Consider the following 23739-nt stretch of genomic DNA (forward strand, 5'->3'; position numbering starts at 1 on the left):
GAAGAGTTAGTGGACTAAGATCTTACGATATTTAGCCAACTAAAACTAGACTAAACACTAAAATCAGATCACTAAAATATGACCAAAAACAGAATTGTATTCAAAAAAACTACTATGACCAAAAAAAACGAATTAATAACTTGCCGTCCAAAAATGAACACCATAGGAGAACACCACCACGTGCTCCTCCGAGGATCCGTGCCGGAACGGCGCGGCCTGCGAGGACGTGCCAGACGTCGGGTACCGGTGTCTCTGTCCCACCGGCTACGAGGGATGGCACTGCGAGGAGGACGCCGACGAGTGCCTCTCGGCGCCCTGCCGCAACGGAGCCATCTGCCAGGACCTGGTCGACGGCTACCGCTGTTTCTGTGTGCCGGGCTTCCAGGGCTCCCACTGCGACCTGGACATCAACGAGTGCGCCTCGCAGCCCTGTCGCAACAACGGCACGTGCGTGGAGGACCAGGTGGACACCTACGGCTGTGACTGTGTGAAAGGATTCACAGGTAGAGAGAGAGGAGAGTTCAACGTCATATTTAGACCCAAGGACGATTCTAAAAAGAAATCTTCTAAATCCTGAAAGTTTTTTGAAAAACCCTATGTTTTCTGTGTCAGTCGTTCTCTCAAACATTTTCATGTCAAGGACCCCCAGAATTATCTGAATTTGCCGCAGACCTCCATCAGAAAATATGTAGTTCCAGAGAAAAGCTTTGAACACCACTGATATAGAAACAGAAAACAGTCTGGGGTCTATCCCAATCTCGACCAGCCAAAATAATCATATCTGAACTAGTGGGAACCCCCCCGGTATATCCGGAGAACTCGCCAGTTTACCAACTCGCCACGATTTTTATTTTTTATTATCACCTTAATTTAAATTGCATTGAATTGAGAGAGAGAGAGAGAGAGAGAGAGGATAGTTGTTAACATTAGAGAAAGTAAGAATGCTAAAAGTACCGGTACCAAAGTACCGAAACAATGTAAATTAGTAAACAATTCCTGAAATGGTAGGCCTATACATCTGTGAGTTTGACATACTACACTGATGAAGACAGCATGTTAGCGATGAAGACATTGATGAAGAGTTTTCGCTGTGGCGACTTGGTAAACTGACAACAAGCACATGGAATTGTAGGAGTTGAAAGACATTACATTTAGTTCCACAGATAAATATTGTGAAAATAGCTGAACTGCAATTAAGCTCACAACGCCACGCACCATGAGCCTTGTAGATTGGCTATTCGCTGCTATTTGGCATTAAAAAATATATATATTTAAATTGCAACTGTAGAACAAATGTTCAGAATATGCTGTATACGCTTTAGGGTACTCTGTGTTTGTTTACTGTTGCTAAGCTAATCAGCTGGGGGACAACCCCCCCCCCCCCCCCCCCCAATAACTTTGGGACCCACTGTACTAGATCGCTATGGTAACAAAAACAACCAATAGTGTGCAAGTAGTGCAATGGGGTCATTGAGGGGTTAAAGGAACCAAACTACCCTAATAACAATAGATGGTATAACGATCATGCAAGACAAAGAAGTGCTAGAGGGTGCAGTTAAAGCTAGGAAGAATGTTTGTTTTCTCTTTCAGCACGAAGAGAAGAGAATAGAACTATTTACATTTCCCCCAGTCAGTCACAACAACCTCTGTATTTTGGCTTGGGAATAATGACAAGCTCCTGTGTCACAACATCGCCCTCTACAGCATGTTCGGGGGAAGGCGTTAGAGCAGTGGTTGAGGACGAGGTTCCTAAACCACTAAAATTAGACGTTTGCCCCCAGCCCGGGACCCAAACTGGGGAAAATAGCCCATCTGCAAGCTCACAACGTGCCGTGAAGCGACGTGTGCGTGTGTGTGTGCGTGCAAGCGTTCGTGCGTGTGCACTAATACATTATTATAGTTATTAGTTAATATAATATTAATTAATTTATTATATTTATTTATTTATTTATATATAGTTATAGTTATAGTTATTATATAATATATATATACATATTATATTCTTATTATTATTATAGACTATTACATTGGTTGTGGAAGCTCATCATTACTTGGTTCTCTGCCAACAACATGTGGTTCTCTCTCTCTCTCTCTCTCTCTCTCTCTCTCTCATGAAGGGAGGAACTGTGAGGTGGAGATTGATGAGTGCGAGGTCCAGCCCTGCCAGAATGGCGCCACCTGCAGGGACCACGTGGGCATGTACACCTGTGAGTGTGTCCAGGGCTTCCAGGGTCTGGACTGTGAGGTCAACATCGATGAGTGCGCCAGCGGCCCCTGCCTGAACGAGGGCCGCTGCGTCGACCTGATCAACAGGTGGGTGGGGGACGCGCACGCACGCACGCACACACGCACGCACCTTTAGACACTAATAGGTGTCTAGTAACACATCTCACATTGGTTGAAATTAACTTTTCCTCTAGGAGAATCTGTGACACCTGCTGAAAGTTGGGGTACCAATTATTAACAACCCTGCCTATGCAGGCAAATTTTTCAAAATCTTCTGATTTAAGTATAGCATGTGACGTGTCAAACTAGCAAAAAAAAATCCATAGCCGTGCACTTGAACTCATGCCGACTTGTGGGAAGTAAAGCGGAGGTGGTTGGCGGGTCTCGGACTCTACTAAGCAGCTGTGTCTGTTCTGTGTCCCTTGTGTCCCTCAGCTATGAGTGTCAGTGCGAGGGGACAGGCTTCATACCTAAAATGTGTCCCTTGTGTCCCTCAGCTATGAGTGTCAGTGCGAGGGGACAGGCTTCGTACCTAAAATGTGTGCCTTGTGTCCCTCAGCTATGAGTGTCAGTGCGAGGGGACAGGCTCCATACCTTAAATGTGTGCCTTGTGTCCCTCAGCTATGAGTGTCAGTGCGAGGGGACAGGCTTCGTACCTAAAATGTGTCCCTTGTGTCCCTCAGCTATGAGTGTCAGTGCGAGGGGACAGGCTTCGTACCTAAAATGTGTCCCTTGTGTCCCTCAGCTATGAGTGTCAGTGCGAGGGGACAGGCTTCGTACCTAAAATGTGTCCCTTGTGTCCCTCAGCTATGAGTGTCAGTGCGAGGGTACAGGCTTCGTGGGGGACCACTGTGAGGAGGACATCCCAGAGTGTTTCTCTGACCCGTGCCAGAACGGAGCCACCTGTCTGGAGGGCGTCAACCAGTATGGCTGCCTCTGCTGGCCAGGTACGGTATAGTACGGTACACAACACAACACAACACATTGACAATATGCTTAAGCAATATTCCACGCAACGTGTAGTTCACTATGTTTGAGCCACGGGGAAACATAAGATGTCTCTTTTGGGTCTGGAGTACTCCCTGGGTCCACGGGACCCCACTTCCAGATCCAGTTAGGGCCAGTCAGAGGTTCTTAAAGTGCGGTCCCTTCCAGGGGGTCCCAGCAAAAACAATTGAGTACTTTTTCCACCACTGATAGTTTGCATGCAGCCTTAGTGATAACCGCTTCAACCCTTTACAGATTTGAAAATAGCCAATCTACAAGCTCATGTTGTGTAGATCTGCAATTTTAAAGAAACAATCTAACACTAATCTGGTATGCGCATAGGCGGACTTTGAACCTGACGCCAGGGGGTGCGACTGCTTGGCTATCGACTCCGACTCGCGATTTTTTTAACCTTTATTTTATTATTTTAGCGTTTTTACAATGCCCTAACCCCTAAAAATGAGTTATTTAGGTAGTACAGCAGCTCACACACATACACACATGCACTACAGCCGTACAGCGAGGCATCATATCATGATAAGAGAGATGATTATAAACTACAGTCAGAAGCCATAAGTTAAGTTTGGGAAAAAAAAAAAGAAAAAAAATCTTTTTTTTTTATTTTATTTTTTTGCCAGGGGGTGCAGTGCACCCCCTGCACCCCCTTTAAATCCGCCCATGGCGGTCCCTGCCGGCACAACATATTTTCAAATGGGAGTCCGACCAAATACATATTATTGATGCTCTACATTGACATCAAACATTTTCAGAATCACTGTCCGTTAGTCATAATAAAAACATCTTTCTGATATTAATATATCTAGAAGAATCACACTCGTGTGAAATGAGGGGCGCCTGCCTGGTAATGTTGAAATGAAGCATCACTTTGTATGTGGCAGAGTCACAATTGGCAGAGTCACTTTCATTCATTGCAGAGTCACTGCCGCACTATTCGCTAACGACCCCCCCAGGGGTCATTGAGGGAGTTCCAGGGGTTCCCCTCCCAGCTAAATGACAGTTTGGAACCAAATGGACCCTTGTGGGTCTGTAACAACAGGTTCATTTGGTTCCATTTGTACACTCTCAAAAAGACAATGTCTGCACACCCAAAAAAAAAAGAAAAACCCCAAAAAAAACTAATTTACTGATCTTAGCCTTCAGTCAGATGACCTCCATCAGAGCATCCTGTGGCTTCCCACATATAAATCACATGGATGAAGAGAATGTGTTACGACCTGTGAGATTATAGAGGCCAAGAGAAGGTTAAGGAGCAGCTTTTTGTTGTCACAGCGCCACCATGTGTAGAACTAGAGAAACCTGTGCAGTCATCATTGTTGAGTCCTGTGTTCAGTGCTGTGTTGAATTATGAAAAGTGATGCGTGAGCACATTGCAATAACTAACAGTGCAGAATGTGTGCGTCGTCTTGCTGTGATTAAATACGGCTGTCATCATTCTGACAGAGAGAGGAAGGGATTAGGGATCTAAATTAAAAAAGAAAGGCCAAGCAGAACTTGTGAAATTCTCTGCAGTATAATTCTCCGCCTTAGTTCAATTAGGGTATTTTCAATTAGGGGATTTTGATGTCAGATCTTTCTGAATCCAGTCTTAAAGGCAGTGTTGATTTGGACAGCAATTTTACATTTTAGTTTCAGTCATAGTCTTTTGAATAGTTTCATTTAACATATCAATAAAGGCAGACAAAGCCAAAAAAATATCTTTAGAAGAATAGTTTTAGTCACCTGGAATGTTTTAGTGTTAGTCTAGTTTTAGTCGACTAAATATCATAAGATTTTTGTCGATATATATTATCAATATATTGATATATATCGTATCGTGAGGTTGCAGACAATACCCACCACTAGAATGGGTTCACACACTTTTAAATGACTGTTTTAAGTGTTGTTTTTATATACTAGTGTTACGACCCTCTGTCTAGGCTCGTTACTGACCGCATGTTGTATGTTTGTGTAGCTGGGTGCATTTCTTTTTTTGTGTGTGTGTATTTGAATGTCTGTGCACACATGCATTTACATTTGTCTGCATGTGTACAGTATGTGACCATGTGTGTGTGTGTGTGTAATGCGTGTGCGTGTCCTGCAGGGTACGAGGGGGAGAACTGCCAGGCGGACATAGATGAGTGTGTACTGGGACCGTGTGAGAACGGAGGCGAGTGTTTCGAGCGCTCCAACGTGCTCAACTATGGCGTCGTGTCTGAGCTGAGCGCGCTACAGTTCAGCTACGAGGACGCAGCCGGCTTCATCTGTCACTGTCAGCCTGGCTTCACTGGTGAGTAGTAGTCTGTACTATTAGTAGTCTGTAGTCTAGTCTGTACTAGTAGTAGTCTGTACTAGTAGTAGTCTGTACTAGTAGTAGTCTGTAGTCTAGTCTGTACTAGTAGTAGTCTGTAGTCTAGTCTGTACTAGTAGTAGTCTGTAGTCTAGTCTGTACTAGTAGTAGTCTGTAGTAGTCTTCATCTGTCACTGTGAGCCTGGCTTCACTGGTGGTGAGTAGTAGTAGAGATGTGCTCATGAAATGTTTACCTTTACCGAGTCCGATGCGTCTTATTGCTCGATAGCCAAAAATAATCTAGGACCAGTTGCACTCAAGACAGGGGCTTTCTGGGTTTCTTAGGGCGTGGCTGTGGCTCAGGCGGTAGAGCAGGTCGTCCAATGATCCATGGGTCGGCGGTTCGAATCCCGGCTCCTCCTGGCCACATGTCGAAGTGTCCTTGGGCAAGACACTGAACCCCACATTGCCTCCAATGAGTCGGTCGGTGCTAGCCTGCCACCATTGTTGTCTGAATGTAGGAAGTGAAGACTGTTCGCCTCTTCACCGCCCAATGAATGAATGAATGAATGAACGAACCATTGTAAAGCACTTTGAGTACTTGGAAAAGCGCTATAAAAATGCAATTCATCATTATTAATATTATTCATTACTTGAGGGGGTTCCAAATGGACCCTTACGGTATATGTAGCTCTGAGACTGTACAAATGGAACCAGAACATTTGGTTCCATTTGTACACTCTCTGCACGAGAGAGACCACTGAGCGTGCAAAAGCGCACAAGTTGCCATGTCGAACGTGAGCAAAGTTTTCGTAGCCGACTCAGCCCCGTTGGAGTTGCGACCCGATATGGACAGAATAGTAAATCATCTTCTGGCGAGAGCGTTTGCCCATACTCAAAGTGGCTACTGGCCAATCACAGCGCGTCCTTGCACAAGTGCACTGGCCAATCACAGTGCGTCCTTACTGAAATGGACAGAAATGAAAATGTTGGATCTTTCTTACAGGAGAGAACAAATGTTTGTTGTTCTTTCTTACAGGAGAGAACTGTTGAACAAATGTTTGTTGTTCTTTCTTACAGGAGAGAACTGTTGAATAAATGTGTGTTAATTGTTCTTTCTTACAGGAGAGAACTGTTGAATAAATGTGTGTTGTTTTTTCTTACAGGAGAGAACTGTTGAATAAATGTGTGTTGTTTTTTCTTACAGGAGAGAACTGTTGAATAAATGTGTGTTGTTCTTTCTTACAGGAGAGAACTGTTGAATAAATGTTTGTTGTTCTTTCTTACAGGAGAGAACTGTTGAATAAATGTGTGTTGTTCTTTCTTACAGGAGAGAACTGTTGAATAAATGTGTGTTGTTCTTTCTTACAGGAGAGAACTGTTGAATAAATGTGTGTTGTTCTTTCTTACAGGAGAGAACTGTTGAATAAATGTGTGTTGTTCTTTCTTACAGGAGAGAACTGTTGAATAAATGTGTGTTGTTCTTTCTTACAGAGAGAACTGTTGAATAAATGTGTGTTGTTCTTTCTTACAGGAGAGAACTGTTGAATAAATGTGTGTTGTTTTTTCTTACAGGAGAGAACTGTTGAATAAATGTGTGTTGTTCTTTCTTACAGGAGAGAACTGTTGAATAAATGTGTGTTGTTTTTTCTTACAGGAGAGAACTGTTGAATAAATGTGTGTTGTTCTTTCTTACAGGAGAGAACTGTTCAGTAAATGTGGACGAGTGTGAGTCTGCTCCGTGTCAGAACGGAGGCAGCTGTGAGGACTTGATCAATGCCTATCAGTGTCGGTGTCCAGGCGGCTTTACAGGTAGGAACCCTCCCATGTGTGTGTGTGTGTGTGTGTGTGTGTGTGTGTGTGTGTGTGTGTGTGTGTGTGTGTGTGTGTGTGTGTCTGTGTGTGTGTGTCTGTGTGTGTGTCTGTGTGCGCGTGTGCGCGTGCGTGTGTGCGAGTATCAAAGCTGCAATGTACAGTAGTAGAAAAACTCTGTTACCAGTAAAAGTCATAGTCATTGTGCAGAATGTTCCTATATTCAAAGTTCAAAATGTATACAACATATTTTGAAGAGACGCATTGTGAGATTGTACCTCAAAAAAGTACCTCAACATGTTACTTTTACTCAAGTACTCTACTTAGTTACTTTAGACCACTGTTGCCCAACTTGCGGGTCGCAAGTGAACATCCTCCTCCTTTTTCGTACGTTTCATATATACGTCACGGACTAAAATCAATGCTGACCACTGGCTGCACAGTAGTAAACCTGAGAGGAAGGCACTGGAGGGAAGGCTCTGTGAATGTGACCCTTGGGCCAGTAGTCTCACGTAGCCAGCAGGGACGTGCACACATAGACATCAAAGGGGGCTTCAGCCCCTGCACTTTTACCCGTCTGTAAAACAACTGCCCGTTCCAGACCACGAATGCAGCATTTACTAATGGTGAAAGAAATGCAAATGCCACTCCTTTCCATGCCATGCCGGAAGGTAAATATTCTAGGAGAATTGCTTTTTCTCCGAAGTCTCCTGAACTTGAACACAGCATTTGGCATTGAACTAATTTTGTTTAGAAATCCATGTCGTTACACTGCATCTCCACTAGCTAAAGAGTCCTGGGTTGCGCCCCGAATTTAGCTGATCTGCCATTTCCGTTCACGAAAATATATTTTAAAATATCTTTAGAGCTTAACTTTTATTTCCTTTTCTGCTAAACAGCAAGCTATATATATATATATGCTTAAATGATTTATATTTATATTTATATTAGGATAAATGTGTGCGACTGTAAAGACGATTGGAAGTGGGGAGGAGTCTCATGACAGCTCTTCCGTTGCTCCAGACTGTATGATGAAAGCATTTGGAAATTGCGAGAGGCAACAGTCTGGTAATGCGAGACTATTGGGGCCAGTAGGGGTGCATGTGGTCCCTAATCTGTCTCTGGACACCAACCATTTATCTCTTAACAAAAACACCTCCACTGACCCCCCCCCCCCCCCCCCTGCATAGTATCAGTCAATAGACAGAAAATGTACTGAAGAGAGAGATAGCCTGAATCCCTGAATCTCCTAGTCCAAACAACAATGGGTTCATGCTTCTTCCTGCTAATGGCTCTTCACAAACCATTGGGAGATTTGTCATCTGTCAAAGCAAAGAGATAACATCACCAAATAAGTATCATTGCAACACCTTTTCTCACATAAACAATATTATGTCAAAATAGTAATGATCTTTTTTTTGGTATTCAGACAGCCAGTAATGAGTAAAACGCTCCCAAAGAATGTAGTCTCTGTGACACAGGGGCCACACTCTGCATTCAAAGATGTTCCTAGAAGCTTTGTCATTGGTCAACAAAAAAAACCCCGGTTGAAATCACTAACCAATCAGGAATTAGACAGGCAAATGGACCAATGGCAAAGCTTCTAGGAAAATCTTTGAATGCAGATTGTCACTTTTTTCAATTTCCACTCACTTTGCCACTCGATTTGCCACTCACTTCATGCATGTGCATATACCCTTCATAAAGTGAGTGGCAAATCGAGTGGCAAAGTGAGTTCAACGTCGTTTGATGTTGTTTCATGCAATCAGATAGGACTTTTCTGATGGATGTCAAGGCCACTCAGTAGGCATTCTTGCAAAACTTCCGGGTATGATGATGATGATGTCACATACATACCCTCTATTCATGCATGTGCGTGTATATATATGCAGATGCATACTGTAGGACTATATTAGCACCATATGTCAGCTGTCCAGATTAGCTATTAAGAGGAGTTGGTCTCTCTCTCTATCAGGGGGAGAGCAGATTACGACAGAAAGCTTCTTATGAGACTAATCAAGCCCTTAATGATTCAAATGGGTTCTACACGTTAAATTATTTCAGGGGGGGATAAAGACAAAAAAATAACAATAACAATGACATTTTCAATATCACTACATCTGCCTTTCATAATTATATGACTGATGAAACCACAGTGACGCAACAGGCAAAGACACAATAGTTAGAGCAGGAGGGAAATTATGATCCTATTATCCTTTCTTTTGCACGTGTTATGTTGACTTCTCGCTCACGCACGTGAGGAAAAGAAGGGGTTAACACCGCCATTAATACTGGCTGCTAAACCAATTTAGGAGATCCGGCCCTGTCGCCCACCCCCCACACCCATTTAGACCTGGAGAAGCTTTAGTGTCCTGCCCTGTCGCCCACCCCCCACACCCATTTAGACCTGGAGAAGCTTTTGTGTCATTTTAGATCTTAGCCATATTTTATACATTAAAAAAATAGCAGATATACAAGCTCATATCATATTTGTGCCGTGTTATGAGCTTGTAGATGGGCTGTTTTTGACAAATTGTGAAAATGTGTGCAAATCTTTGAATATATTAGATTTGCTAACATTTTTTATTCTGTTTAATATATTGGTAATACTTAATGTAATATATATTTTTATGGAGACATTTTTAATTCAAATCTTTGCTTCTGGGGAGTCCCTCAAACTAAATATTTTTATATAGGGTTCCACGGCCAATTACATATCATTTTGGGAGGTCAATGACATAGAAAAGGTTTGAGCATCACTGATATTATAGCAACACAACTTTATTACAGTGTGGTGGTGGAAGACATGTTATCATAGCCCACCTAACCCCTCTCTATCTCTCTCTCTCTCTCTCTCTCTCTCTCTCTCTCTCTCTCTCTCTCTCTCTCTCTCTCTCTCTCTCTCTCTCTCTCTCTCTCTCTCTCTCTCTCTCTCGTGAGGAAAACAGTGTCAGAAAAGTACAACTCTGAATCCTGTACTAGACTTATTTGGATTGGATTACATTTATGTGTCATTCAATCAGTAAAATAAAATGACACGTCAGATAATTGAAATACATTCCGGATGGAAGAAGAAAAACATTGGCTGGATAACCCATTCATTCTAATCGGGTCCATATAAAAGTAAAAAAAATAATAATAAAAAGTACTCCATCGTGATGTGATCCTTTTTCCTCATCCCAAAGCAAGGGTGCTGAACGGGGCCGAGTGCAAGGCGGCATGCAGACATGGTTTGGATCAGCAGGCAAACAGAAATGTATTCTTTAAAATGCAGTGTGTTAATTGTTGATAGTGGCGTTCGTCCGTCCATCAGTGGGACGGCTAATAATTACAGGACGGGTCATTGATCAGGAGGACGGGTCGGGGAGTGAGTGCAGTGCGTGCGGCGCGGCATGGCGTGGCGCGGCATTCCTCTTGTCAGCACAGACAGGAGCCAGCTGGGGGGGGGGGGGGGGGGGGGGGGCTGGGAGCTTATGACCAGCTCTGTCTGGGATAGGCTGTGGCCATTAGAGAGGGAGGGAGGGAGGGAGGGAGGGAGGGAGGGAGGGAAGAAGTGATGAGGGGAGGGGGTGGGTGGGGGGTGTAAGGGAGAAAGAAGTTAGTGAGTAAAGGAAAGGAAAGGGAGGGGATAGGGAGAGAGAGGAGGGAGGGTGAGAGGAGGATGGAAGGGAGGGGTGGGCTGCATGGTGGTGGGGGGTGTGGGGGCGGTGAGAGTGGGAGGGAATGGTGGGCAGGGCTCATCCTGCCTGGTACAGAGTGGGGGAGTGGAGGCAGTGCTGTTGTAGAGAGAGAGAGAGAGAGAGAGAGAGAGAGAGAGAGAGAGAGAGAGATGAGAGAGAGAGAGAGAGAGAGAGAGAGAGAGAGAGAGAGAGAGAGAGAGAGAGAGAGAGAGAAAGAGAGAAAGTGTGTGAGAGAGAGAGAGAGAGAGAGAGAGAGAGAGAGAGAGAGAGAGAGAGAGAGAGAGAGAGAAAGAGAGAGTGTGTGAGAGAGAGAGAGAGAAGCAAACAGAAAGTACAGGACCTGGTGGTGTCTCTACTTTGGGGATCTGCCTGGCTTGCTTGCGCTGACCTGGGCGAGGGAGAGTATATACCGTAGGATAATAGAACGGCTGCATGTGCTGTGGTGGTCCTGTGGACTCAGTGTGGAGCATGATGGGGAAACGAGGAGGGGGCTTCTAGTGCTGCTGCTGCTGGCATGCTTCGGTGGGCCAGGGCCCTGGAGGAGGCTGACAGGTAGGCAGGCCTACACAGTGCACTATACACCATACAGCACCTTGAACGCTGAGGTGTGTGTGTGCGTGTGCGTGCGTGTGTGGTGTGTGTGTGTGTGTGTGTGTGTGTGTGTGTGTGTGTGTGTGTGTGTGTGTGTGTGTGTGTGTGTGTGTGTGTTGTGTTCTAAAGAGAACCACTGACACTATAGTGTAGAGTGTTCTAAAGAGAATTAACCACTGACACTATAGTGTAGAGTGTTCTAAAGGTGTGCTAATGCAGGGTGACTGTGCTGCTCGTCTCGCGGGGCTTAATGTTTCCCTTGACCGTCTTGCCTTCTGAATCAAAGAATGTCTCGTACGAGCAGATAAACCGCAGGCCTGTGTGTTCGTGGCATGCACATAACGGACACTATTTCGAAGGTCTAGCAGCTCTAGCTGATTCTGTCAATGCCACAAATATTGATTTGACAGTGTCACAGAAGACCGCAAATCGAATTGACTGTCTAACCAAATATTTGCCCTCTTTCCTGCACTGTAATTACATTTTCTGCACGATGATGATGATGATAGAATCCTTCCTAAGGTGCACTTGCGTCATCAAACCTCCATGTGTGTGTGTGCATGTGCGTGTGTGTGCGTGTGTGTGCATGTGCGTTTGTGTGCGTGTGCGTGTGTGTGCTTATCTAATAGAGGCAGCTAAATTACTTTGTAATGAGTTTGTAGGTTTCCGGAAGAACAAAACATTGGCTTTTGTTCGACTGAGCAATTAAGTAAATTTTTCATGATAGTGCTAATAAATGATAATGTCAGAAATCTGACTTCCATCATGGTTAGTTGCCACAGCCACACACACACAACTAAATATAACTCAGGCTATAGACACTTTGCAGGGACAGTCTGGCACCTTTTCCACCAAAGAACTTTGGTCGTAGAACTGGTTCCGTTCTAGATTCTTGGAACCAATTGGTGCTTTCACGGAACCGGTGGACATTTTTAGGTTCCAATTCCATATCAACTCTGGTGTAAAGTACATTTACTTCAGTACTGTACTTAAGTACAATTTTGTGGTATTTGTACTTATTATTATTATTAGTAGTAGTATTTTCAATTGCCAGTACTTTTACTTCTACTCCACTACATCTCAGAGGCAAATAAATCTAGGCATATTTGGAGTAAAAGTACAATATACTTTTACTCCAATATGCCTAGATTTATTTGAAAACTTTAGTTGCTATAGTTAATTTGTGATTTTGATTATTATTACAGGCATTTTTTTATACATTTGAAAACTTGAAATGAGACATTCTACATAATGAGTACTTTTGGTACATTTTGAAGCAATAATTTTGCACTTTTACTCAAGTAAATGTTTCCGGACTTTTACATGTAACAGAGTATTTCTACATTGCGGTATATTGATACTTTTTCTTAAGTAAAACACTAGTACTTTTCCCACCAACCGTGGGTATATACTGTATATAACGCTTCGTTCTCTCCCGTCGTCCAGGCGTCCACTGCGAGGTGGACATCGACGAGTGCGAGAGCGCCCCCTGCCAGAACGACGCCACGTGCGTGGACGGCGCGGACACATACACGTGCCTCTGCCCCGGTGCCCGGGTGGGGGCGGGCCCCGGCGGCGAGGAGGCGGAGCCGGAGCCGTGGGGCGGCCGCGACTGCGACGTGCCCTGGTGGGCTGCCGGGAGCACCGCTGTGAGCACGGAGCGACCTGCCGGCCCGAGCTCACCCCCGGACGGCCAGCACGGCACACCTGCCTGTGTCCGGCGGGCTGGGCGGGGGCGCGCTGCCACGCCTCCACCACCTTCTCCTTTGCGTCGGACGGGTACGGACGCGTCACGCTGCCCCTCCCCACCGCGGCGGAGGAGGAGGACAACAGGACCAGGCGAGAGGCCGACCCGGCAGACCACTGGAACCCGAGCGTGGGTCTCCACGCGCGCCTCCGCTTCCGGACCACCCTGCCCGACATGGTGCTGTTCTACCGGGCGACGCGGAGCGCTTCGTCTCCCTGGAGCTGCTGGGGGGTCTGCTCCTGGCCAGGGTGAAGGCCCAGAGGGGTCTGCGGCGGGTGCTCTATCCCAAGGTCAGTATGGTTCAGCGCTTACACAAACTTTGTCATGTCAAGGACGCCCCAGAATGACACTAATTATAGCCCGTGGACCTCCATAAGAGAAGATTTTTTACGGCTCTAGCAGTGATTTTCAACCATTTTCATTTCAAGGACCCCCAGTTTGACATGCATTAGTCTACGGACGGACCCCCATTTAATGGCATTTCTATCTCTGGGACCCCCAATTAATATTGTAAAATCAATGTGTTTTAGTTCTTAGTCCTCTCTTTGGTTCCATAAACAAAGATGATAACTAACTGAAGTTATAGACTAAATGCCCTTAGTTTTAGTTTTTCTCATTACCAACAGTAACTGAATATATATTTTTTTAAATAGTTTTAATTACGCAATAGGCCTACTAGCACTAAAACTAAGCTTTGTCACGAACAATAAAAACTAGCAAACCCGCTCTAAAAGCGAATTAAAACGAACTGAATTAGAAAGAATGTGTGACTCATACTAACCAAAACTAAACTATAATGAAAAATCCCCAAACTACTATAACCTTGGTATACTCTGTCCTCAGCCGGTCAACGACGGAGAGTGGCACGGGGTCACGGTGAGCGTGGGCGACGGCCGGCTGGTCCTGGCCGTGGAGGGTCCGCCGCCCTGCGACGGTGAGGGAGGGTGTGTGGTCAGTGACGAAGGCTACAACAACCACCTCCTCTTCCTCGAGCCCGGCGCCTTCCGCCAACTGTACGTGGGAGGGGCTCCGGAGGAGTACCTGGCCCGGTTGGCCAGCGGGAGGGGCTTTGTGGGCTGCATGGAGGACCTCCAGGTTAGAGAATTCATTCCGTCGACTCTAAAGCCTCCTTGAGTTGCAAGGAGTTGCATGGGTGTGGACTACCTTAACCCATTTATAGGCCTGACGTCAACAAAAAAAAAGGCTTCTAAATTCTGACAGTTTTCTGACATACCTGTTTCTGTATCAATATTTCATGTCAAGGATGTAATTGGCCACCGACCCCCCCATCTGAAAATACTGTATGTTATTCCAGGAACCCTTCAAGATTTGAGTTAAAAACGTTCGTTATAGAAAAATATACATTCAAAGATTTGCGCCACATTTTCACGGTTTTTCAATAATAGCAGACCTATGAGCTTGTAGATCTGCTATTTTTCAATAGGTTTAAAAAAACGTTTTGTCCCAAACGGACCCTTTGGTGTGGTTTGGGCTATGACGAAAAATATTCATTGACCACATTTATTTCACTGAGGAAACTAATTCAAAACTAAGCTATGATGACTGAAACTATGACTAAATATTTGGACAATTTCATCAACATGATATAAACTAGACTAAAATGTTAGGGAGGAACTACAGTAGTGGAGAAGAGATCCAGTAGAACTAAGACATGTAATTTCATGCTTGGTTGCCTGGTTGCGAGCTTGTAGATCGGCAATTCTCAGCATGCAACCAACTCCATTACGACACCATCAAGGCCTACCAAAATACATTTTAATCGACTAAATCACTGCAGATTTAGTAGACTAAAATCGTATGATACTTAGTCGACTAAAACCAACGCTGAAACATTTCAGTCGACTAAAATGTGTTTTAAAACTAAATGAAAATGTATTCAAATTCAAGAGAGACTATATGACTGAAACTATATCATGACTTTGTTGTGAGAAATCAACAGTAATACCTCCCCTTCCAGGTGGACCACCACCTCCTCCTGCCTCAGGACCTCATGGGCAACATGGCGGAGACAGGCAGCCTGGTGCTGGGCTGCCACAAGGAGGACTGGTGCCAGGCGGAGCCGTGCTCCCAGCGCGGCCGCTGCGTCGACGTCTGGGTCCGAGCCACCTGCGACTGCCGCCGGCCGTACTACGGGGACCGATGCCAGGAAGGTATAAGAGTAATAACATAGAGTACTAAAAGTATAGAGACCGAACCGGATCGTTAGCCCCCCCCCCCCCCCTCCCCGGGCTATTCATTTCAGTAGAAGTTGCTCAGTGGCGTTTTGAAGCACCCGGAAGACTGCCGGAAGTACAATTATAACTCAATGGCTCGAGCGAGCGGAAGTTTAGCCTAGCCTATAGCCCCGGAGGTCCGGGCTTACGCATGTGACGTCATGAACGTCCGTCCACCTCCATGAAAGTGCTGCAATTCCACATTTCGTCAGTAGGTAGTGGCAGCTTCAATGTTGGATAGCCTTACTGGGGGCTTGGAGCAGAAGCATGCTGTAAAGTGTGTGTGTGTGTGTGTGTGTGGGGGGGGGGGGGGGGGGGGGGGCGGGGTTTCCAGGAGGTCCCCAGCCAAATGTGTTAATAGTCAGTTTAATCACTTTACCCCTGAGAGAGAGAGTGAGAGAGAGAGAGAGAGAGAGAGACATACACACACACAAGTGCAGTTTGTTAACAGAAACCAAATGACATCAAAATTCAAGACAGATGCAAATTGTAATGCAACAAGTTTCATAAGTTATAATTATAGGGAAAACATTACATCACTTTTGGTTCTGGAAAGGTCATAATTTAGTGGTGTGGAGTATGAATTTCTGTCAGCACGTGAGTTTGCATCTGTGTATGTGTATACAGTACGTGTTCGAAGAAGAATGGATCTATGTGGCAGTGCAATCTGAGTGAGACACACACACACACACACACACACACACACGTTTTTTTCCGTGCTAGGCAGGTTGTGTCGGCCCTGTGTAATCGGTCTGTGCTAGGCAGGTTGTGTGGGCACTCTCTGTAATAGGTCCATCGCAACACAGAAAGGGAAACTGCGAACAGCCACAAAGCTGGGAGGTAAAGTCAGTGACGTATCACGGCCACAGAGCACAGGTGGAAACGACACTTCCTCATACTCCTCAATGTCCGCATACGTCACGGTCTATGACTTGGCCAACCGAACTGCGCACAAAGTGTGCTCTTCTCAATTGTATACTATATATATTTTAGATGCTGAATCACTGACAAAAATGTTGCGTTTGTTCCACCACAGAGTTCCCTGCCTTCACGTTCGGCCACGAGAACTCGTCCAGCTACGCCTCGTTCGCCGTCCAGGAGGACCACGGCGAGAACTTCACCATCTCCTTGGTGATGCGCTCCCTCAAGCCCAACGGCCTGCTGCTGCAGCTGAGCCGAGACCAGAGCCCTTATCTCACCGTCTACCTCAAGGTATACACACTGGGCATGAAGCAGAGATATAGATATGAGTACGTACTGTAGGTACATAAACGACAAAGTCTACGTCTTATTACTCTTAATCAGCTTCGGCTTCAGCATACAGATTTTCGGTGTCACTTCTGTTTATGTAAATGTAGCAAAGTGGTCCACCCCGGTAACAAGATGCACTCGATCACTCGATTATGATTGGAGGAATGCCCCTCCCATCCTGAATGCATGAAGGCTTTCTCACCCGCTAACAAAACCGAAACTAGGGGTTTCTTTTACCACAGGGGCTCACTGGGTACAGGTAGGAACTCCTTATATGGTCAGCACACTCTATAGTAGGGGGATTATCCAAAAAAAGAAAGAAAAAAAAGTGATATTTGAATTAAGTGAAATCACTATATAACTTTAACCATGTAAATTGTAAAACACCAAAATAATTCCAATAATTAATTCAATCATTCATTCATTGAAGGAGGGGACGGTGGCCGTCTACAGCCCGCACACTACCCTGCTGTCGGAGTCGCGGTTCGTCAGCGACGGGCGCGACCAGCTGGTGACGGTGAGGGTGCGCTACGGTCACATGGTGTTCCCCAAGGCGGGGAACCACCTGGCGCTGGGCAACGTCAGCGTGGAGGCCGGGGACGTGGCGTTGGTCGGGGGGCTTCCCCCCGCCGCCGCCTCCTCCTCCTCATCATGGGGGGGACACTTCAAGGGCTGCCTGCAGGACATTCGGCTGGACCACAAGCACCTGACGGTGGGAGACCAGCGCCCCCCGGTGGCAGAGGACGAGATCTACCGCGCGACCGCCTCGGAGAACGTGCTGGCGGGGTGCCAAAGTGACGACACCTGCAAGGTGAATAAAAGTATAGCAATTAGGGATGTCTCGATCCGATTCCGATCATTTGATTTTGAGTATCTGCCGATAACGATTTTTCCTGATCCGATATTTATATTTTTAATTATAGAACACTTATATATATCACAATAGTACAATATCCAAAATCACATATAATACAATAACATAATATTGATACTAGGGATGTCCTAATCACGTTTTTTTGCTCCCAATCATTTGATAATGACATGATCGGCCCAAATTCTGATCACGTGATCAGATCGGGACATGTAGTGTTTTAATCTCTGTCATATTATTGAATATATCCTTATATCATTTTCCATTTTGTCTATATGCTCGTTACTACAGTTAATACAATTTCTTAAATTATAAAATGTAGAAAATAAATCACATGAAGCCATCATTTATTATAATTTTTAATTTTGTATTATAAAATGTACTACAGTATGTAATGCATAAAACAAAAAATGTGCTGCTTTTTCCAAGTCTCCCAAGGCATTATAGTCCTAACGAATTTGGATCTAGCAGTTACTTGTGAACTGTAGGTGGAAGAATGTGCAGGCTTCTCTCCAGCTTGCACTGTTGGGGTCACGTCAGATGAGAGATTTGGCCAATTGACTTTGAATACACTTTGAATCTCTCTGTGTGTGTGTGTGTGTGTGTGTGTGTGTGTGTGTGTGTGTGTGTGTGTGTGTGTGTGTGTGTGTGTGTGTGTGTGTGTGTGTGTGTGTGTGTGTGTGTGTGTGTGTGTGTGTGTGTGTGTGTGTGTGTGTGTGTGTGTGTGTGTGTGTGTGTGTGTGTGTGCGTGCCTCTCTTTCTCTCTCTGCAGAATAAGCCCTGTATGAATGAAGGCCGGTGTAATGTCACCTGGAATGACTTTCGGTGCGACTGTCCCGTTAACTTCTCCGGAAGGATATGTGAGACACGGTTATGGTGTGTTGACACACCGTGTTCTGAGGACGTGCAGTGTGTGGACCTACCGGACGGCTATGAGTGTGAGTACACGCTGTCTTTCCCCACTGTTTCCTCTCACTCTGAGATAAAACGACATTAAACCCAGATGGGGTAAACTGGTTCTTTCCCTAGACAATGAGTAGCGTGTGGCAGCATAGCATTATATGGTATTATTACATAGCATAACTCTATCGTCAAAATAATTAGAATAGCATGAGTTCATACGTAAATCTTGGGCGGCTGTGGCTAGAGCGGATCGTCCATTGATCCGTGGGTCGGTGGTTCGAATCCCGGCTCCTCCTGTCCACATGTCGAGGTGTCCTTGGGCAAGACACTGAACCCCACATTGCCTCCAATGAGCCGGCCGGTGCCTCGCATGGTAGCTCGCCACCGTTGGTGTGTGAATGTGGGAAGTGAGGACGACTGGCGTCGACTGTTCGCCGCTTGCAATTGCAATTAATTCATTATGAACATCTTCATGCAGGCCTAACTGAAGCCACCTTCCAGGACAACGCCATGCAGTACAGCGCCAACGGTTCCCTGGTCAACCCGGTCACCAGCGTCACCGTGGACCTACGCACCAGAGAGGAGAACGGAGTGCTGCTCAGAACCTCGGGCCCCCACGGTTCCGCTCACTTCTGCCTGGGACTGCTCAACTCCACGCTGCTGGTCAAGCTCCGCGGCCGGGACGGCGAGTTGCTGGCGTTCACCAGCGAGGTGCCGGTTTCGGACGGGGCGTGGCACCGCGTGAGCCTGGCCATGGCGGACCCCGCGGCGCCCGCGTCCCGCTGGCGGCTCACCGTGGACGGCCGGAGGGCCGGCGGCAGCCTGGGCGTCGGCGGGAACCTCGACTTCCTCAACGACACGAGCGTGTGGCTGGCGCCCAACTTCACCGGGTGCCTGGGGGAGGTGAATGATTGATTGATTGATTGATTGAATACTTTATTAGGCAGAAATGTAAACGGTACAGATTACAGTCAAACACTTGGTCCAAAAGGATATCACAGTAAAAAAAAACAAAGTCCTTGCAGTCTTGTTTCCATTCAGGTCCTGGGTATTCAATTCATAATTATGACATGAAAAATAACAACAAAATTCAAATCATCATAAAAAAAGGAATAATAAAAAAAGATTGGGGGAAAAAAGGACAGGGTTATGAAGAGGTGGGGGGTAGTCACTTGACTAAGGGAGGAGCAATCATTTCCTCTCCCTTTGGCCTGCTGAAAGGTGGATTGTGTGCATTACTTGAGGGAAGGGGGTCAGGGCATTCCACACGTGGGTGCGTGGCAGTGCAGTAGTGTAGTAGAAGGAGAATTCACCCATGTTTGTTTTAAAACAGGTGAGGCTGGGCGGAGTCTACCTTCCACTGACGGCCGACGCACCGGCCGACGCCCCTCAGGTGTCGCAGTTCCGGCGGCTGGGGGGCGGGCGCGTTCCCACGGCGGGGTGCCGCGGCGCTCCGGTGTGCGACGCCGCCCCGCAGCCGTGCCTCAACCAGGGCACGTGCCACGACCGCTTCAACCACTTCAACTGCAGCTGCGTCCCCGGGTGGGAGGGCGACGTGTGCCAGACGGAGACCAACGAGTGCGCCTCGGCGCCCTGCGTCTATGGCACGTGCGCCGACCTGCTGGCGGACTACCGGTGCCAGTGCCAGCCCGGGTACACGGGCAAGGACTGCCGGGAGGAGGTGGACGACTGCCTGGAGTTCATCTGCGAGAACGGGGGCAGCTGCCTGGAGGAGGCGGGAGGACGACACACGTGCACCTGTCCCACTGGGTACACGGGAAAACGATGCCAGTGAGTATACGGGACACGTGTCTGGGGTGGGGTGGGGGATACAGTCCTTTCTCTCTTTTTGTGTGTGTGTGTGTGTGTGTGTGGGGGGGGGGCTTTAGCTAATGATAGGATTTTGTATTTGGCCCTAACCCCCATCTGAAAATATGTTGTTCCAGAGACTCCCCCAGAAGAAAAGATTTGAGTTAAAAACGTTTGCTCTGAAAGAATATATATTCAAAGATTTGCGCCACATTTTCAGGATCTTTCAAAAATCTACAAGCTCGTATAGTGGCTTTATTTTTCAATAGCTAAACTTTAGCTATTGAAAAATAAAGCCGCTTTAGCTGCTAAAGCGTAACATAATGCTTACAACACCAGAAGGGGTTCCCGCCCAGGTTAAGACAGTGGTTCTCAAGGTGGGGTCCTTGAGGGAGATCCAGGGGATCCCCAGCTAAATGATCGTTAGACTAAGAACCACTTATGGTATGGGTCTGTAACTCAGAAGACTGTACAAATGGAACACAAATGGACCCCTAATGTTTTCCGTGTGTGTCCCATAGATGGCGTTTCCCTCCGGTGGCATGCGACGCCAGTACAGAATGTCTGAACGGAGGCGTGTGCATGGGAGGCGTCTGGGGGGGAAACTGCACCTGTCAGCCGGGATACACTGGGAGCCGGTGAGTCATGTTACAGCGCTGCACACCTGTCCAAACTTTAGTCCTGTTTTTTGAGCGGTGGGACACCGTCTCCTATATGCACAGCTATGTGTGTCCATATGTATGTCCGTATGTCTTGAGTACAGATTTAGTCTTCTGCTTTCTTTTGCGTTACACCCAGAGGTCGAACAGTCTATTAAGGCCTCACTCACACCTAAGACACACTTGTGTCCTGTGTCTTCTGTTTGTTATGGCCGCCTCAATGCATTTCCAATGGGAGTCACATGGTTTCATGACACAACCTTGTTGCATGGCTGTCTTCTGCCACCCCCCCCCCCCCCCCCCCATGCAACAAGGTTGTGTCTTCAAACCATGTGACTCCCATTGGAAAAGCATTAAGGCGACCATGTTACACAGAAGACACAGGACACAAGTGTGTCTTGCGTCTACCACTTGTGTCCTGTGTGTTCTGTGTGTCATTGTGCCTCAATGCATTTCCAATGGGAGTCACATGGTTTAACCAAACATTTTTGTTTGATGGCTGTTTTCTGCCCCCCCCTCCCCTGCATCAAACAAAAATGTTTGGTGAAACCATGTGACTTCCATTGGAAATGCATTGAGGCGGCCATTAAACACGGACAAGACACAAGACAAATGTTGTATGCATGTTGCAACAGTGTGAGTGAGGCCTTAGTCAACAACTGTGCTTGACTCCAAAGCCGCCACTCACTTTACAATAGTGTGTCATGATGAGAGGGTATAGTACACAGAAAGTATGAATATGCCTATCACTTCATCCAAAGTTAAAACTACGCTGCATACTTTACTTAGTTCATTTTTTAATTCTGAATAATACAAATGGAAAATCAGCGTCAACCCACCCATGGTAAACTGGCACTCAGATTATCATCAATCAGTCTTCTCCCTGTCTCTCGCCTTAATTCGCGCCGCTCCCATCCCATCTCTCACTTTGCCTGGCTCCCACCCTCTGCATTCTGTAGCAGTCGGTGCTCTCCCGAGACAAACACACCCAAATATTCCCTTTTTAATTAGGTGATTTAAAAAGTTATTCTTTTGAAAATGAATCTAAACTGCTTTGTTCCTTCTACAACATTTGACATAATATAGTAGTCGACGATGACTGTAGTGGAGTTAAGTAAAATGTGGGACCTTTTCCAAGAAGACTGGCTGGCAGTCACTTATGTATTAGTGTTTGTTCGTCGTATTGGATTCCATAGAAGCCAGCATGTTTCCTATGTTGTGCAGTGAATATCTGCAAGCTCTTGATAAGTCTGCGACGCATTGAGAGCTTGTAGATATGGGCTATGTTGGGTTATTTGTGACAGTGGTCTGTTTGGGGCGTCCGGGACAGTGTTGTTTTTTACCGCAAAATTTGCTTTTAGTTTTCTCTTGAATAGTTTTAATTTAGTTTAAGTCAAATTTTAGTCGCCTGGAATGTTTTAGCGTTAGTCTAGTTTTAGTCAACTAAATATCATGAGATTTTAGTCAACTAAATCTACAGTTGATTTAGTCGTCTAAAATTAGTTTTGGCGGGCCTTGATGCAGTCGTAATGGCTGATTTTACACTGATTTTCAGCATGCAAGCAAGTGTAAACTGACTTATACTGGATCTTTTGTCCACTAGTCCCTTCCTACGTAACATTTTAGTCTAGTTTTTATTTGTCAATATATTTACTCTTAGTTTTAGTCATCATAGCTTAGTTTTAATTTAGTTTCCATTTTGTGTCCGTCAGTGAAAAAAGGTAGTCGACGAATATTTTTCGTCTTAGTTTTAGTCGACGGAGGAGCACGTTCTGTTTAAAGCCTATATGTGTGATGCTGTGTGTTCCAGATGTCAGACAGAGGTGGACGAGTGCGAGTCCAACCCGTGCCTCAACAGCGCCACCTGTCTGGACCGACTCAATCACTTCCAGTGTGAGTGTGTGTCCGGATTCAGTGGCAGACTGTGTGAAAGCAATGTAAGTGGCATGCGCATAATATAATATATAAAAACATGTTTCTAGGTCAGTCTCAAACGAAAGAATATATATTCAAAAAATGGCTTTGCAGCAACACTCTTCTATTATCCCCTCTCTCTCTTTCTCTCTCTCTCTCTCTCTCTCTCTCTCTCTCTCCCCAACCCTGCTGTACAGAGACAGGAGCAGAAGGAGCGAGTGCCCTGGCTGCTGGTGGCGATCCCCCTCACCACCCTGAGCGCGCTGCTAGCCCTGCTGGCCGTGGCCTTCCTGGTCATGACAGCCCGGAAGAAGCGCCAGTCGGAGGGCACCTACAGCCCCAGCAACCAGGAGGTGGCGGGGGCGCGGCTGGAGATGGGCAGCGTGCTCAAAGTGCCCCCCGAAGAGAGGCTGATATGATACGAGAGGAGAGGAGAGGAGAGGGAGGAGGAGGAGGACGAAGGAGCTGGCTGCTCTGCCTCAGAGCACAGACGTTCATTAAGAGGTGTCCATGAGGGCCAATGAATGAATGGTCGCACCTGGGGAGAGTAAAACAATTGGCCGCTGCAGTTCATTGGAGGGTCGCGTTTCGACGTGGCGGCGGAAGTGCGCCGGAAGTGCGGAAGGCACGCTACGACCACGCTGCCATTCAAGTGACTACTGGCCCAATCACAGCGCATCTTTTCCGGGACTTGTCAGACCCCGAATGTCTGCTCGCTCTGTGCCGCACGCGGAAGCTTCTGTGAAGCACTATAGTCTCGCGTTGCCA

The 23739-nt window shown here is 46.3% G+C and overlaps 1 protein-coding gene across 1 annotated transcript in view; it reads left to right on the forward strand.

The window, feature by feature from the left end:
- The window catches only part of LOC308317005 (protein crumbs homolog 2-like), a gene marked incomplete at both ends in the record, with an annotated part of 37618 nt that extends 14228 nt beyond the window's left edge, over positions 1-23390 (forward strand). The window contains 18 exon segments of the mRNA XM_080765795.1: positions 167-503; positions 2118-2313; positions 3034-3173; positions 5315-5500; positions 7199-7312; positions 13030-13203; positions 13206-13526; positions 13529-13620; positions 14174-14425; positions 15309-15501; positions 16601-16776; positions 17246-17626; positions 18459-18624; positions 19068-19492; positions 19923-20380; positions 20920-21036; positions 22868-22994; positions 23169-23390. Of these exon segments, the coding sequence (XP_080621921.1) occupies positions 167-503; positions 2118-2313; positions 3034-3173; positions 5315-5500; positions 7199-7312; positions 13030-13203; positions 13206-13526; positions 13529-13620; positions 14174-14425; positions 15309-15501; positions 16601-16776; positions 17246-17626; positions 18459-18624; positions 19068-19492; positions 19923-20380; positions 20920-21036; positions 22868-22994; positions 23169-23390 (4077 nt within the window).
- Positions 23391-23739: the final 349 nt, after the last annotated feature.

The sequence above is a fragment of the Protomyctophum bolini genome (assembly GCF_963924005.1).
Source record: "Protomyctophum bolini genome assembly, chromosome: 6".
Lineage (NCBI taxonomy): Eukaryota > Metazoa > Chordata > Actinopteri > Myctophiformes > Myctophidae > Protomyctophum > Protomyctophum bolini.